At 35.7% G+C, this 16,050-nt stretch overlaps 1 protein-coding gene across 4 annotated transcripts in view; it reads right to left on the reverse strand.

The window, feature by feature from the left end:
- PSIP1 (PC4 and SFRS1 interacting protein 1) overlaps positions 1–16,050 on the reverse strand; it is a 45,884-nt gene that overhangs the window by 7,272 nt on the left and 22,562 nt on the right. For 3 of the 4 annotated variants that reach the window (XM_036260302.1, XM_036260304.1, XM_036260303.1), the window contains exons 6-10: positions 15,200–15,262; positions 9,010–9,106; positions 7,668–7,743; positions 2,529–2,757; positions 1,191–1,306 (exon numbers count right to left, since the gene is read on the reverse strand). In XM_036260302.1, coding sequence (XP_036116195.1) covers positions 1,191–1,306; positions 2,529–2,757; positions 7,668–7,743; positions 9,010–9,106; positions 15,200–15,262 — 581 coding nt within the window. Of the gene's footprint in view, positions 1–1,190; positions 1,307–2,528; positions 2,758–4,658; positions 4,731–7,667; positions 7,744–9,009; positions 9,107–15,199; positions 15,263–16,050 lie in introns of all 4 variants that reach the window. The other variant, XM_036260300.1, reaches the window with a different exon arrangement.

Consider the following 16,050-nt stretch of genomic DNA (forward strand, 5'->3'; position numbering starts at 1 on the left):
CTGTCCAAGTACAAAGTTTTGTAATAACAGGAGAAGGAAAGAAAACACAAATATTAGAATTTGAGAAAGTTACATTCGGAGGACATTCAAAAAGAAATTGAAATACATAAAAATAACTTTGGATTATTAAGGAAGGATTGGGTTAGATTTTTTTACTAAGCAATGTCTAATTTTATATCTTAATTTGGAGAGCACAATAAGGTAAAAAACAAACAATGCAAAACTTTTCAATGAAAAGAATTGAAAAGGACAGGAAGAAAAAATAACTAATATTCACAGAAATGGTCCAAGTCTTAACAGATAAGAGGGAGTAACATTTCTGAGTTTTAGATCAGTTTTTATTACTCCTTCATGCAGCTGAAACTGCTTATATATCCTCCAAATTAAGAAAGCAGTCAAATGCTATACTTGTAAAGAAAAAGTACAAAACTTTTAACGAGTACTCTAAAGAATTTTACTGCTTATCAAGTCTGTCTTAGTAACCTAGAGCAAGTTTTTAACATCACCTCACTAAAACCAAAAAAGGTCTAACCAGAATAATGCAAGATGATTCACAAAGAACTCAGAAGTGACAGTCTAAAGATAACTAGGAAAACAAATGTAACACATGAAGCCTAATTATCATTGTCATTGCTATTTTCCTTTAAATAAAATTATTTCATAGGATAAAATTAAAGGAAAAAGTTCCCTATGTTAAGTATATATTATCTTCAAATATGAAAACCTAAGAGAACTTGATTTATATTACACACGTCTAATGCAAACCCTGTCAGCCTTTAAATTTACTGTACTGGCTTTTGGGTTTCCAACTGTGCTTTTGTTATTTTTGCTGGTCTTTTGAGAGAGGCCTGCTGGTGGTATAATAAATAAGGCTATTTCAATTCCACTCTTTAGTAGAGGATGAAGACATTTTCTACAAAACTACTAACAGTTAAATCTTATCTGCATTTTGAGTTTAAATTAAAAATAATTCAGAGGGTAATTACCCTTGGTGAATTTCATCCTCTTAGAAAAAAAATATGGAGCCTGAAACATGATTATCATCAAATACTGAAGATTTTATCCTATCACATGGGAAAAGTAATTTCTTTAAAAAGGCTTCGTAAGGTCTGGAAAATGAGATTCCATTGTTTTAAAATGTCATGCTAGCTTTAGAAAGAAATCAAAATGTAGAATAAAAAAATACTTACTGCTCAGTTTCCATTTGTTCCTCCTGCTTGCGTTTTCTATCTGCTGCTTCTTTCTCATGTTGGCCTTTCAGCATATTCCTTCTATGAGCAGTCTGAAAGTTTCTTCCTTTCCTCTTCTGTTTTGAGAATTAAATTGGATTTAGTTAATCTCAGAATTATACATGTTGTTGCTAAATTGAAATTTTCCTTGATGATTTTGGGAATTAAAATCTATTTTCTGCACTACTATAGGATGTCCTTTGTTTAAAATGAATTATACAGGCCCTGGCCACTTTGGCTCAGCGGTTGGAGCGTTGGCCTGCGGACCAGAGTCCCGGGTTTGGTTCCCGCTAGGGGCACGTATAAAAAAATAAAATAAAATGAATTATACAGCCCGGCCAGTGTGGCTCACTGGACCAGAGAGTCCCGGGTTTGGTTCCCCCCAGGGGCACGTACAAAAAAATAAAATAAAATGAATTATACAGCCCAGCCCGTGTGGCTCACTGGTTAGGCGTTGACCCATGTATCAAAAGGTCACTGGTTCGATTCCTGGTCAGGGCACATGCCCAGGTTGAGCCCAATCCCCAGTGAGGGGCATGCAGGAGGCAGCCAATCAATGTTCTCTCTCATCGAGATTTCTATTTCTCTCTCTAAAATAAATAAAGAAAAAAATATTTAAAATGAAGTATGTGTCAGGCTGTTTGTCTCTACACTATTATTTTTACTTCAGTACCTGTTTACTGATAGTTACACTGCTCAAAAAATTTTAAGTTTTGGCTTCTAAAGTATTAAGTAATCATATAATAATAAAATATCTACAAACTGGGTCTACAGATCTCCAAGGCTATACACAGAAAAGGATGCATAGCTTAAATGAAATTCCTAAGCAACTATTGCACCCAAATAAAGTACTACTAATAAAATGTAGAGAGTAGGCCTCAAGAGTAAGAATTTCAGTGGGGCAAATAATAAAAATCTATATATAAAGGTACCCTTTTACATCTAGATGCCTTCACTGCTTATAACCCATTTGGCTTAATCTCTACTTTCCTTTCTATATAGGTGGAGTTATTATATAAAGATCATGTATCATAGAAATGTACACCTGAAAATTATATGATCCTATTAAACAATGTCATTCCAATAAACTTAAAGAAGTTTATAGTACTTAATGTTCATATCGTAATCTTGAAAAGATAAATTTAGAATGTACAATAAAGATAAGCTTTTTAACATGGTAAATTCAGTTTAACTTATAATCACATATATAGACTTTCTCAGAGATAACTGAGTTTATTAAGAACTATATATTAAACTAAAAATAAAACAAATATTCTATTTGATAGTTAAACATTCTACCTTTTCACCTTCTTGATCATCTGCTTCCTCTTCAGAATCAGAGGTTGATGTAACCCCCGTTTTAGCTAAATTTTTCCGTTTTGATTCAACTTCTTTCTTCCCCTCTTTTTTGTCTGGCTCTTTTCTTGGCTTATCTTCTTCCTTCTGGCCCTCTTCATCTTTTTTAAGCTGCTTTTTAGGTTGTTTTTCCTCTTGCCCCTTTTTCTTACTTTTGTCTTCTTCAGTTACCCTATTTTAGAGGATGCAACAATGGAAAATAAACTTTTATGTTACTATTAATACTTCAACCAAATTCTCCCAGTCAGTCAAAATAACTATTTTAGAAAACAATACGCTATACTTTATTTTTTAATTTAAAAACATTAAAAAAATTTTTAAGTAAAATATAATGGATCCAGTCACTAATGGAAAAGAACATCCTTTTAATATAAATTACAAGATACAAAAATTACAATGGCATTGGGGTAACAGAAAAATGCTTCCCCTTGTTTTTTTTTTATAAATTTTTTATAATGTGACTCATTCACTGAAAAAAATCTCAAGTATTATCTTACTTGCCAGGTTACCACTGTCTTGACAGAATATAGCAGTGTGTATGTAAGATAGGTGAGATCCCTGGACCTTTTAAACTTCTATTGTACATATTTGAAAGTAGAGATACTGGAAAAGGACAATTGCAGAAGTGAACTACATTCTATCAAATATAGTTATTTTAGAATTATAAGAAATATTCTTTGCAAGGTAAAAGGCTCCCAACTTATAAACTATATGGACAATTAAGCATATGAAAAAAATTCCTCTATCTCTTGAAAAATTTTGTCACATTAACTATCATTAGGTATGCTTATTTTCAAATGTCAAATGGGTTTCTGTGTGTGTGTGTGTGTGTGTGTGTGTGTGTGTGTGTGTAACAAACCACAAAGAGACAAACACTGCATGGCATCACTTCTATGTTGACTCTTAAAAAAAAAAAAGACAAAAACCAAAAGCAAACTCATAGAAACAGAAAGTAGAATGTTGGCTACCAATGACAGAGGAATGGGGAAAATAGGGAGAAATTGGTAAAGGGGTATAAACTTTTTATTACAAGATGAATAAGGTCTGAGGATCTAATGTACAGCATGGTAACTATCGTGGATAAGTATGGTGGATGTGTTTATAAACTACACAGTGGGACTTTTCTCAAATTATATACACTTATCAAATTATCACATTGCACACTTTAAATATGTTACAATTTTGTCAATTATATCTCGTTGTAGGAAAGAAAAAAAGAAAAAAAAATGTATCCTGAGTGAGCCTGACCTAATCAGGTGAGTCTTCTAAAGGAAATGAGCTTTTCCTCAAGAAAGAGATTCAAGGCATGAGAGAAATTCTGTGTCTGTCAAAGAAAAAGTAAGTTGCTATGATGTGAGAGGGCCTATGGGGGCTGCCGAGTGGCAAGAACTCTAGAATGGCCTTCAGGAGCTGAGATGTTTAATGATTAGTGATTTGCTGTGCCTTTTCTATCATATATTTAGACTTCATATATGCTTGAGTCTGTTTCTGGGCTCTTAATTCTGCTCAGTTGTTCCAGTTCTCTCTCCTTGCACCAGTACCACACTCTCTGGATTGTTATATACATTGTCTCTTTGTCTGTTAGGACAAATTTCTCTTACTGTTCTGTTTGAATATTGTCTTTGTTATTCTTGGATGTTGCTCTTCTACATGGATTTTAGAGCCCATATAAATAAACTCACTTTCCACACTAGTTTTAGGAAAATTGTGTAGGCTATACTGCTGAATTGCTTGGTTTTGAAATTCTGAAAACCTTGCCAATACTGTGCACTATATAATATGTCGCTGCCTGTGTACCACATGCAACAGCAGCTCATTGATTTTCCTGTGAATTGAAAACCAGAATGGTAGGGCACTGAAAAAGTAAAGCAACAATAAAACACACCTTCTGAGCTTGGGTGAGAAAACAACAGAGAATTATATTCCATGTGCACATCCCAAAGGTGTGCTTTTGAACCATCAGAGATAAGATGATTTTGCTGCTTAAGGTCATCTTGCCAATGAACAGTGTTTTTAGTTTTGTAATCTTTGGCCCCTGACACCCATCACTCTTCCAAATTTTATGAAAATCACCTATATAAAGGAGACATCACATCTGGCTCCACACCATTTATTCCTGTCTCACAAGAGATCTGCGAAGTGAATCTGAAGGGTAAGACAAGATGATAATTTGTGTCTGAAAAACCACTCCACCTGCTCGTCCAGGAGCCAAGAGAAGCTGCTCTGAGACCCCCAGCTTTGTTTTTCGGTCAACTGCTCACTGCATGAAGTAATTTAAATTCTTATTCTGCCTTTACTTTTAATCAAAGGACGAAAAAGCATGAAATAAATTTAACTTTATTCAACATTTCCACAAATGTGAGTATCTTGATAATAATCAATTTCATTGAGATGGGGATAGTCAAATATAAAAAGCATTTTCATGGCTCTTACTAGATACTGACCAGTCGCCTCCCCCAGATGTTAACCCACCCCATGGAAGGACGCAGATATTAAAAATACAAATAACCTTTGACCCAGCAAATCTGCTTCTAGCAATGTATTCTTACCAATAATTTGCACATGGTCGAAACAATAAAAGATAATGTTTTTAAAAGGATGTAGCTTATAAATGGGGTGGATCTGAAGAATTACTGTAACACGCAGTGGAATATCATAGTTGTTTTTTTTTAAAAAATGATTAGAAAATATAAGGTCATAAGAAATAGGATTATTATTTTAAGGTTTTATGAACATTATCAAAGCAGAGAATTTTCATAAATGTAATGATCACCGCTTGCTACAAATAATTGTCCCAATGGTCCTCCTTACCACCTTCCATGAAAAACAGATTTCCCCATAGTGACAACTTCCTTTTTGAATAGGTCAAGTTACAATAGGAAAACTGTATTTGCAAATTCCTTTAGTCTTAATATACACTATAAACAAAACCTAATGCAAACACACCCTAAATATCTCAGTGGCTTATAACAAATATTTCTTACTTTACACAAGCATTATGAGATGATTTCAGGGCTTATTCCACTGTCTTGTCATTTCCGGACCCACTACAAAGAAGCTATCACTGACAGATATACATGCTGTTCTCATGGAGGACAGAAGTTCTAAAACAGCTTATATAATTTAGCTGTGTCCACTGAATTAGTGCCCAGACACACAGCCAAGAGTGGCTATTGCCAATGCCCAGCATACATATAAAATGAATTAAAAATAAATATACTAAGTTACTGCTACTTTGGGGTTCTCCATTACCTCAGCAAAAAGCTGTTATACCAGTAACAAAAACGTAAAATATGTGACCTGGCTTTGAGGCTGGGAAACTGAACTCTAATACATTATTATACAATGGGTAAAACTGTAACATATGATGACTCAAGAAAATGGGTAAAGAGGTTTCAGGATAGAATGCTTGGATTGAGTTGGTTATCAAGATAAATTTAATAGAGTACTTGAAATAAAAAATGAAGTAAAAAAAAAAAAGAATACGAAGATGAAGGAGAACTAAAAATTCCATGCATTTTAGTATTGAAAGTGGCCTCCAAACCTGTAAAAGATTTTCAAAGTCAAAGACTGGGCCAAAAATCCAATCAAGGGTAAGCTGCCAGCCTTTCCTGAAGAATTAAAATTAAGCTACCTTGATCCTTCAGATGAACAAATGGAAACAGAGACCAAGAGATGGTTTCTCAGGAAAACCTATAAACTCAAAGTAGCTTGAGTGAGACCACACTGCACACGAAGCTGACTAGAATGCAATATGGACAAACAAACTAACAATAAAGTATTATTACCAAAAGTGACACCAGACTACATCAAAAGTAATGGAGATATAAAAAGGAACCTTGGGCCCCCAACTTCTCATCGTCTGAAAGCAGACTGAGAACTGCTTAGTTGATAAGGATGCTAACATTTTACAATGACCTTTTCAGATGCAACTCAGGATGATGAAAAAGTATAGAACTCTCAGAGGAATCAGCCAAAACCAAGGAGAGAAATGGACTAGGAAGATACTCTCAGGGGAAACTGGGGCATGATCAAGCAAACATTCCTTAGATCTAAAATAGGGGGGAATCTCACAGTATGTTCCCAAAATAATTTCAGATTTCCTACCAACGATGCCTTGTACCTTGTAAAGTTCTCCTTTTCAAACGGGAGTATTTATTGTGGTTCCCTATCACAGATTTACATGGGTGTCTAAAGGGGAAAGGAGAGCAGATAATGTGTGTTTTCCATTCCTAAGTCTCCAGAGTAAGGCCTTAAGTTGATCATGAAATCCTAGAATACATTGTGCCTAATGCCATGATTCATCTAAGGGTTGGAATGAATGAGATCTATTGGGTGTGTTTTAAAACAAAAACAAACTCACCTGCATATGTATCTAACTTAATTTCACTACAGTGGTTAAAACTATGTTGTAAATTTGTGCCATTTTTGAGAATACGTTAGTAGTTAGTTTGGCAGTAAAATAAAACACTTGAAATACATTTTGGTTGAAAAGTACCAACTTCCAGTGTTCTATAACTAAAATTCATTCAAAGCATTGTAAATCTGTTCTTAAGTGATGTATTACACACTTGAGCATTCTCTATAAAATCTTAAACACAACAGCTACAAACAAGTTCTGTCCTCTGTCTAAACATACATTGTTTCTGGTAAAGTTTCTACCCAGAAAAGTCAGCATAGGAGGGAAAAACCTGATTATTTTGCTGATAACTGAAAGTTATCATTACAAAATACTTTAAAATTTCACATCTGCATTAAAAATAATTTCAGCATTATTTTTAAGCAAGTTATCCTGGTGGAACTTGAAAAATATTTGTGGAAATTGCTTCAAGAATCCTTTGTATAAAATTTCCTCAAACACACTATTTTGCCCAATTCCCTATTACAGATTTTACCTTGCATTATCTATTTTTTAAATCAATTTTAATGTAATAAAAACGGTTTCCCCATAATTTTTAGAAATATGGAATAACAACAAATATCCTGTAAAATGAAACTGATAAAAATGTGAAGAGATTTGTTTATTTAAAGTCAAATGTCTAATTTATTACATAATTATTTATACATTAAAAATGAACTCACATGTCACTCTCTGAAGGACAGGTCTGTTTTACCATTTTGGGTCTGCCTCTTGGTTTTGGAATCTTGACTTCTGTAGCTAACATTCACAGGGGGGAAAAAAAACCTGTAACTACCAGATTTCCCTTCAAGTGCAAATCTCATATAGAAAAATTACAAATGATATACAAGGGTGGGCAAAAGTAGGTTTACTGATGGCAATAAAGAACTCTGTGTGAAAGTGTGCTGGAGTATATAGCAAACAGATTACAAGAATGCGTAAATAGTGAAGGCCAGCAATTGAGCACTTAAGAGACTATACTTAAGTGCACTGTCACATTCTTTTGACTAAAGCTATTGTAATAATCATAACCATATCAACAACTGTAAAGTTTTTTTTTAAATCCTTCCCAGAGGACATTTTTGCATTTATCTTCAGACAGAGTGGGAGGGAGAAAAGGAGGAAGAGAGAGAGAAACATCAACGTGAGAGAGACACATTGAGTGGTTGCCACCCACATGACCCCAACTCGGGCCGGGTACAAACTGCAACCGATGTACGTGCCCTTAGCGGGAACCAAACCTGGGTCTCTCTGGTCTGTGGGCCGATGCTCTAACCGCTGAGCCAAACTGGCCAGGGCTGTAAACCTATTTTTGCTCACCCCTATATACTAAGACTATTAGTTAGTGGTTTATTAGAGATACTGTTATTTTAAGTTTTAAAGATAATACCCCCTCCCAGTGGTTCAAGTGAACAACAATTAAAAATTTGAAGAGATAAATTAACAAAGTAATTTTCAATTATAAGAGGGCTTAAAAGAACATCCTTCACTGTTGTTTTAATAGTATCACAAAATTATGACAGCAGCACTTATATCCAATATTCATATACATATTATGTGTATATGTACATTCACATCTTTGAAAATTTGTATCACAATTCACTGCTGAGGATAGCTGCATATTGTAAAGATTCTAAACAAAGAATGCAATCATTTAAAATATTATAGCTTTATTTACTCAAATGCTATTTCTCTTGCTTTCTTATGACTCCATTTTAAAAGCTATGCTCTCTACAGTAAGGGGTAAAATAAACCCATCATCCATGTAATTTAAACCTCACCACCACCTCATGTGCCACTATTAGGTGAAAATATAAAAGGGTTAAAATAGAAAAAGGAAAAGTCCCAAGCAATTATTTCAAATGTAAATACTTCAACACACAGAGCAGAAACTAAGTTGATCTCCTTTAAAACTTGTGTATTATACATAATCAGTTGCCTATTATTCCACAGTATCTGAGGCACAACACTTAAATGATCTGTAACATTAACCATAAGCGAGAGTTTTAACATTAATAATCCTACCTGCAGGTCGTCCTCTTTTAGGACTCACTTTTAGATTAGCAGATGCTGTTGCTGTTGTCACTACTCCTGCCTCCTCGGTTTCTACTTGTTTTTCTGCCTGAATCACAAAGATTTAATTAACTTAATTTAGTAAATAGTAGCCATTCAGATTTTAGTCAGTTGCCAAATTATGCCACTCTAAGATAACAATTTCAAGTATAAGCATAATTTCCATATGCTCTTTATTTTTGAACAGCTGACTCATCAAGTGAAATCCTCAAACTTAGCTCATGATCCTAGGGAACAATTCTAAAAAAAAAAACCAAAAACTTTACTTTTTAGATATTTTCATCCTAAAAAAATAATTTGGAAAAATAAAGATAATATTCTCGGTGCAGAAGAGTGACCAAAGTATAATGTAATTACACTGTAACAACCCACACATTGCTTATAAATGTACTTTAAATATCTAAAAATGCTAGCATTTTACATTGTATACTTATAACATAGAACCCAAGTTAATATTCTAATATTAGAAAAGGCAAGAAATTAAGTGCTGATTTTTTTAACTTTATTAATATGTACACATTTTATTTTTATTTATTTTTTAAATCCTCACCCGAGGATATTTTTCCATCCATTTTCAGATAGAGTGGGAGGAAGGGGAGAAGGGAGAAAAAAAGAGAGAAACATCGATGTGACAGAGACACATTGACTGGCTGCCTCCCGCATGACCCACGGCCGGGGACCAAACCACAATTGAGGTATGTGCCCTTGACTGGAATTGAACCCGCAACTCTTTGGTCCAAGGGCTGATGTTCTAATTGCTGAGCCAAACTGGTCAGAGCCACATTTTATTTTTGAACTGAGATCTGTTATTCTTTTGTTTTTTGATCCTCACTTGAGGACATGGTTGGAGAGAGGGAAGGAGAAAAGGAGGAAAAGAGGGAGAGTGAGAAAGAAACATCAGTCAGTTGTCCTCCTGTCAGCTGCCGACCATACACACCCCGACTAGGAATGGAACCAGCAATGCATATATATGCCCTGACCAGGAACCTGTAACCCCTGCACATGAAGATGCTAAACCAACTGAGCCACTCCAGCCAGGCTGAGATCTGTTATCCTTATTTTCTATAAAGGGAGATTTATTACCATGTAGAAAATAAGAAATCCCAATGACCCTTTGCAAACTATAATGTCCCCAGGGGACAACAGACACAAATAAAAATCAATTTAATTGATTTAAGTATTAGAGTAGAACAAAGGGTAGGAAACACTAATGAGAAAGAAAGTACAATCTTCATCATAATAGAAAAGGGAAGAAACAGTGAAGAGAATTGCTTCCCCACCCTGAATTATATAGCATTCAACTTTAGAGCAACTTAAAGGCAATAAAGCAAAAACAAGCACAATCCAATCTTATTAATGAAAAAATTAGAAATCTTTTACTCAAAATCTGATTTGCAAACATTTACAAGATAATGCCCAATATTGGCATGGATGTGGAGTATTCATATATTGATTACTGGTGATCAATAAGTAATGATCAATAAACTGGTAACATCTTTCTGAAGGAATATCTTTATGAATGAATACTGGCAATAAAGAATATGCAAATCTTACTCAGCAATCCCTCTTTTCTTTTTTGTTGTTAATCCTTGCCCTAAGATACTTTTCCATTGATTTTTAGATAGAGTGGGAGAGAGGGAGAGGGACAGACAGAGACACATCGATGTGAGGGAAACGTATCCATTGGTTGCCTCCCTGTGAAGCCGACTGGGGGCCAGGGTTTGAACCTGCCACCCTGGTACATGCCCTTGACTGGGAATCAAACCTGCCACCCTTCAGTCTGAGGGCTGACACTCTTAACTGCTGAGCCAAACCTGCCATGGCAGCAATCCAACTTTTCTAAGAGTTTATCCATTTCCTTTTTGTTTTTGTTTTTTAAACATTATTTTCGCTTTTGTAATTGGAATATAATACATATAAGCATTATTAAAAAGTCAATAAACTCATCTAACATAACCCTTGAATTGTTCTCAAAGAAACTGTTACTAAATAGCTCAGGTTATATTTCTAGAATTTTAAGCATTTACAAACCATCTACCCCTACCCCAATTCTGATTCAGTAACTTGGGGGTAGGGAGTCAGGCAGCTCCTCAGATATCAAAGATTGAGATCTCAAGACTATGAGAGTTAATTTTCTATTGAGGCATCAAGGCTAAAAATTCAGTTCAAACTGATGAGCTCTTCAGTTCAAAATAAAACCTCTTCACTTACACTTTCTTCTTTTGCAAATAAATCAAGACATCACATATGAATTTACAGGTAGAATGGATCTTTTGATGACATACCAGTAAGAGGTAACAAGTTCATCAATAACTAATACCATAAATAAAAATAACACTAATCCTAAGCAAAAAAACAGCTCAACTATGAACATGTTTTTTAACTTATGGCAAAATCATTCAAGTAAAATTCATTCCTCATGAAAATATAATCAAAGAATAAGAAATATTTAATCCAGAGAAAAGACTACTATATTATTCAACATGTACATATATTAATATATCTTGATAATATTGACTAAATTTCTCCTTATTTTACATGGTCTCACTGAAACCTCTAACTCTCTGACACATTTTCTCTCCATTTCCCCACTTTCTAGCTCTACTCCCTTCATGATCTAATCACCCCACACATACACCTCATGGGACTAGTATTTTTATGCACTTTCAAGCTCTCTACATTGTTGTTTTGCTGCACCTATCCCACAAATCTCCAACAGAGGATTACTATAAAACTCTGTTTTTCCTGCTGTTGAGCCCTCCTGAAACAAATATACAAACATGCATTCATTATATGCAATCTCATTTAGGATCTATCTTTTGCAATACCCTCCTCTTGTCCCCTCACTAGCATAAACTTTCAGTTCTTTCTTCCCGCCTATACCATGCATGCAGCCTTGCTTTGAATTGAATGCACAAGAAGGGAGAGACTGAGGCCAACAGGAAGGAATTTCCAAGTCTCCCTAGAAATTTTTAATTGTGTACACCATGTCTACACTTCCCTTCGATGTTAAAAAGGATGAAATGTCCATCTCCTTCCTCCTGGTAAGTCAATTCTTTCAAATGTGCCCTCTCTTCTCTCTCATCCTGTATGTCCTTACATACAATAATTAATCTTTCCACATCTTGGATCTTTCCTAAGTTTTGCGAAGACGCATTCATTCCTCTACTGTAGTTTTTTCACTTTAAACATTCTCCCTTAACCATACAAATCCCTGTTGCTGCCTTCTTTCTCCTTCCCTTCGAAGATTTCAAAAACATAGGATCACTTTAACATGACACATTTTATTCACCAGCACACTTCATCTGTCTGTCTGACCTTAAGGTACCCTGTTACATATCTTACTGGAAACCTACATCAAGGCCCTACTGACCACTCCCCCTCATTCTTAAAATTCTGTTCTCTTTTTTGATATTCGTCCTCTCCTAGCTTTTCTTCTGACAGTTCATTCTCAACAGTAATTTTACAAAGTAATAACTTTTCATCTCTATTATATTCACTCAGGATTCTCATTTCTGCATTCTTCCCAGTAAACTTTCTACCTCAACTACTTCATCTAGTATTCTATCTTTATATCACTAATGGCATCTTTGACTTTTACCTTTTCCCCCTTTTAGTGTCAGAAATATATATATCTATATATAATATATATTATATATTCAATTCCTCCTCCCCATGCCTCTGCTCCCAAATCAACATCTCCTACATTCTCAGTATCTAATCTAGTTATCCAAGCCAAGACCTTAGAGTAATCCTAGATCCCTCCCCCCAACCTTCACACCCACTTCCAATCAACTATCAACTATACTTCAAGTGCACTTAAATCTCACTTCTCATTTACACTACCAAAAACACCACTTTATAAAGTTCCTCCTTCCAATCTCATGCTAACTCCTTAATAAAGACTTCCATGCCCTGGCCGGTTTGGCTCAGCGGTTAGAGCGTCAACCTGCGGTCCAGAGAGACCCAGGTTCGGTTCCCGCTAAAAGCGCGTACCTCGGTTGCAGTTTGTCCCCAGCCCTGGTTGGTCTTGCGGGTGGCATCCACTTGATGTGTCCCTTTCGGTGTCTCTCTCTCTCCCTCCCTCCCACTCTATCTGAACAAAAAATGGAAAAATGTCCTCAGGTGAGGATTAAAAAAAAAAAAAAAAAAAAAAAAGTCTTCCATAACTTAATTACCAAGTCACTATCATAACTCCCCATTTAGGAACTCTCTTGTTTTATGTATTTATTATCTGTCTCAACAAAAATGTAAGTTCAATAAAACAGAGACCTTATCTTTTTAATTCACTGCTCAATTCTCTGCCTGGGCCAGTGAAGTTAGTACTAAAATCTGAATAAATTAACCAGTAAACTGGTATTGCCAGCCCAATCCAATTCCCATCATATACAATGCATATTTTTTTCTTTATTGATTTTAGAGAGAGATAGGAACATCGATGAAAGAGAACATCGATTGGACACCTCCTGCATGCCCCCCACTGGGAATCAATCCCACAACCTAGGCATGTGCCCTGACCAGGAATTGAACCAGCAACTTCTTGGTGCATGGGTCGACGCTCAATCACTGAGCCACACCGGCCGGACTCTTTTGCTTTTTATTTTATTGTTATTTTTTTGTTTGTTTTTATCCCCACCTGAGGACATTTTTGCATTTACCTTCAGATAGCACGGGACGGAGAGAGGGAGGAAGAGAGAGAGAGAGAAACATTAATGTGAGAGACACACATCGACTGGTTGCCACCCACATGACCCCAACAGGAGCCAGGGACAAAATGCAACCGAGGTATGTACCCTTATCCTGAACCAAACCCAGGACTCTCTGGTCCGAGGGCCAACGCTCTAACCGCTGAGCCAAACAGGCCAGGGCCATACTGCTTTAAGATAATACATCTAAAATTTATAGTGATTCACTGGCTTCCCAGCACTTCTCTAAGTTAAAGCTGTCCCAAATAATTCTTTGTGCCTTTTCCCTCTCACTTTATCTGAAATGGAATACTTGAAATGCTTGAAATAATATTTTCTCTATATGCTATTCTAATTGCCTCACATGTCCTTCCTGCCCTCAGCAGCCAGACAAAATTCTTCCTATCATTTAAAATCTTAAAAGTTATCATGGCCTCTTCCACATACCTCCCACACAGGATAAAAAGCCACTGTAATTAGTTTTCCCATTTTACTTCCTCAAAAGAAACTGAACTATTTTTAATTTTCTTTGTATCTTTGGTATATAACAGCCTGAGACAAAAACAGGTCAGAAAAAGGAGTGAACAAAACTTCATATATGGAAGAAACATTAGTTGAAAGCATACAATGTACCTACCTAGTACTAAACTGTCACTATAATTACATGTAACAATTTTCTGAGAATAATAAAATAATAACACTTCTATTAGTGCTTACTGCGTACCAGGATTTATTATGAATATTACATGTGTTAACTCATTTAATTCTCTCAACAACCTCATGAGTATATATTACCAAACTTTTTTTTAAAATTGATTTTTTTAGAGAGAGAGAGGAACATCGATCAGCTGCCTCCTGCACACCCCACACTGGGGATCAAGCCCGAAACCTGAGCACATGCCCTAACCAGGAATCAAACTGGGATCTCTCAGTCCATGGGATGACACTCAATCCACTGTGCCACACCAGCTGGGCTATATTATTAACCACTTATAGCTAAAACCTGAAACAGCATTATTAAAATATATAAAAATTGGTTCATTTTCTTTACCATTCAACTTATCCTGCCAACACACCTGGCAGGTGTGGCTCAGTTGGTTGGAGGGCTGTCCTGTGCACCCAAGGGTGGTCTTGGGCTCGGTTCTCAGTCAGGACACACACCTAGGTCACCAGTTTGCATGTGTATGGGAGGCAACCAATGGATGTTTCTCCCTCACGTTAATGTTTCTCTCCCTTCCTCTCTAAAAAATCAATGAAAACATAAGCTCAGGTGGCGATTAAAATTTTTAAAAAGGAAAGAAACAATTTTGATAAGTAAACAAAACTTACCCTTTAAAAAATTAAAGGATTTAGAGTAAAAGGCAAAAATTTAAATGGTAAGATTTCATTTTATATACTCTTCCTTAATCCAACTAAAAAATTATCTTCAGCTCCCTGTGTTTAAGTAGTAAAATTACCTTTCTCTTTCTTCCTCTTCTGGCAGCCTTTGGAGTGGTTATGTCAATTGCTTTAGTCACATCCTAAAAAAATAATAATAATAATAATAATTAAATAAATTTTGCCAAGACTGAAAGAACATTTCTTAAACTAAAAGTCACAAGTACATTTCACTAAAACAACTAGGAAAATCTGTTTTGCTTCTCCAATCTTTGAAATTATAAACATCAAAAGTCTTAACATTATCATTGTGAGATCAAAATAATAGCCAGTATATGCCAAAAAGAAAAAAATTAGCCCTGGCCAGTTTGGCTCAGTGGTTGGAACGTCATCCCGTGGATCAGAGAGACCTGGGTTCGGTTCCTGATAGAGGCACATGACTCGGTTGCAGTTTGTCCCCGGCCCTGGTTGGGGTTGTGTGGGAGGTAGCCACTCGATGTGTCTCTCTCATGTCGATGTTTATCTCTCTCTCTCTCTCCCCTCCGCTTATCTGAAAATAAATGCAAAAAAGAAAAAGAAAAATATTATTCCTGTCAGATCAAATCTGAAAATTACACTTGTTAATACACCAGAAAGTTTATATATTTAAATTTATAGTCCTGGCCGGTTTGGGTCAGCGGTTAGAGCGTCAGCCTGTGTCCAGAGAGACCTGGGTTTGGTTCCTGCTAAGGGAATGTTCTTTGGTTGCAGTTTGTCCCTGGCCCTGGTTGGGTCATGTGGGTGGCAGCCACTCAATGTGTCCCTTTCACATCGATGTTTCTCTCTCTCCCTCCTGCTCTGTCTGAATAAAAAATGGAAAAATGTCCTCGGGTGAGGATAAATAAATAAATAAGTTTATAAAACCACTTTTTCTACAGTACAGTTCTGAATT

The sequence above is a fragment of the Molossus molossus genome, unplaced genomic scaffold, assembly GCF_014108415.1.
Source record: "Molossus molossus isolate mMolMol1 unplaced genomic scaffold, mMolMol1.p scaffold_m16_p_14, whole genome shotgun sequence".
Lineage (NCBI taxonomy): Eukaryota > Metazoa > Chordata > Mammalia > Chiroptera > Molossidae > Molossus > Molossus molossus.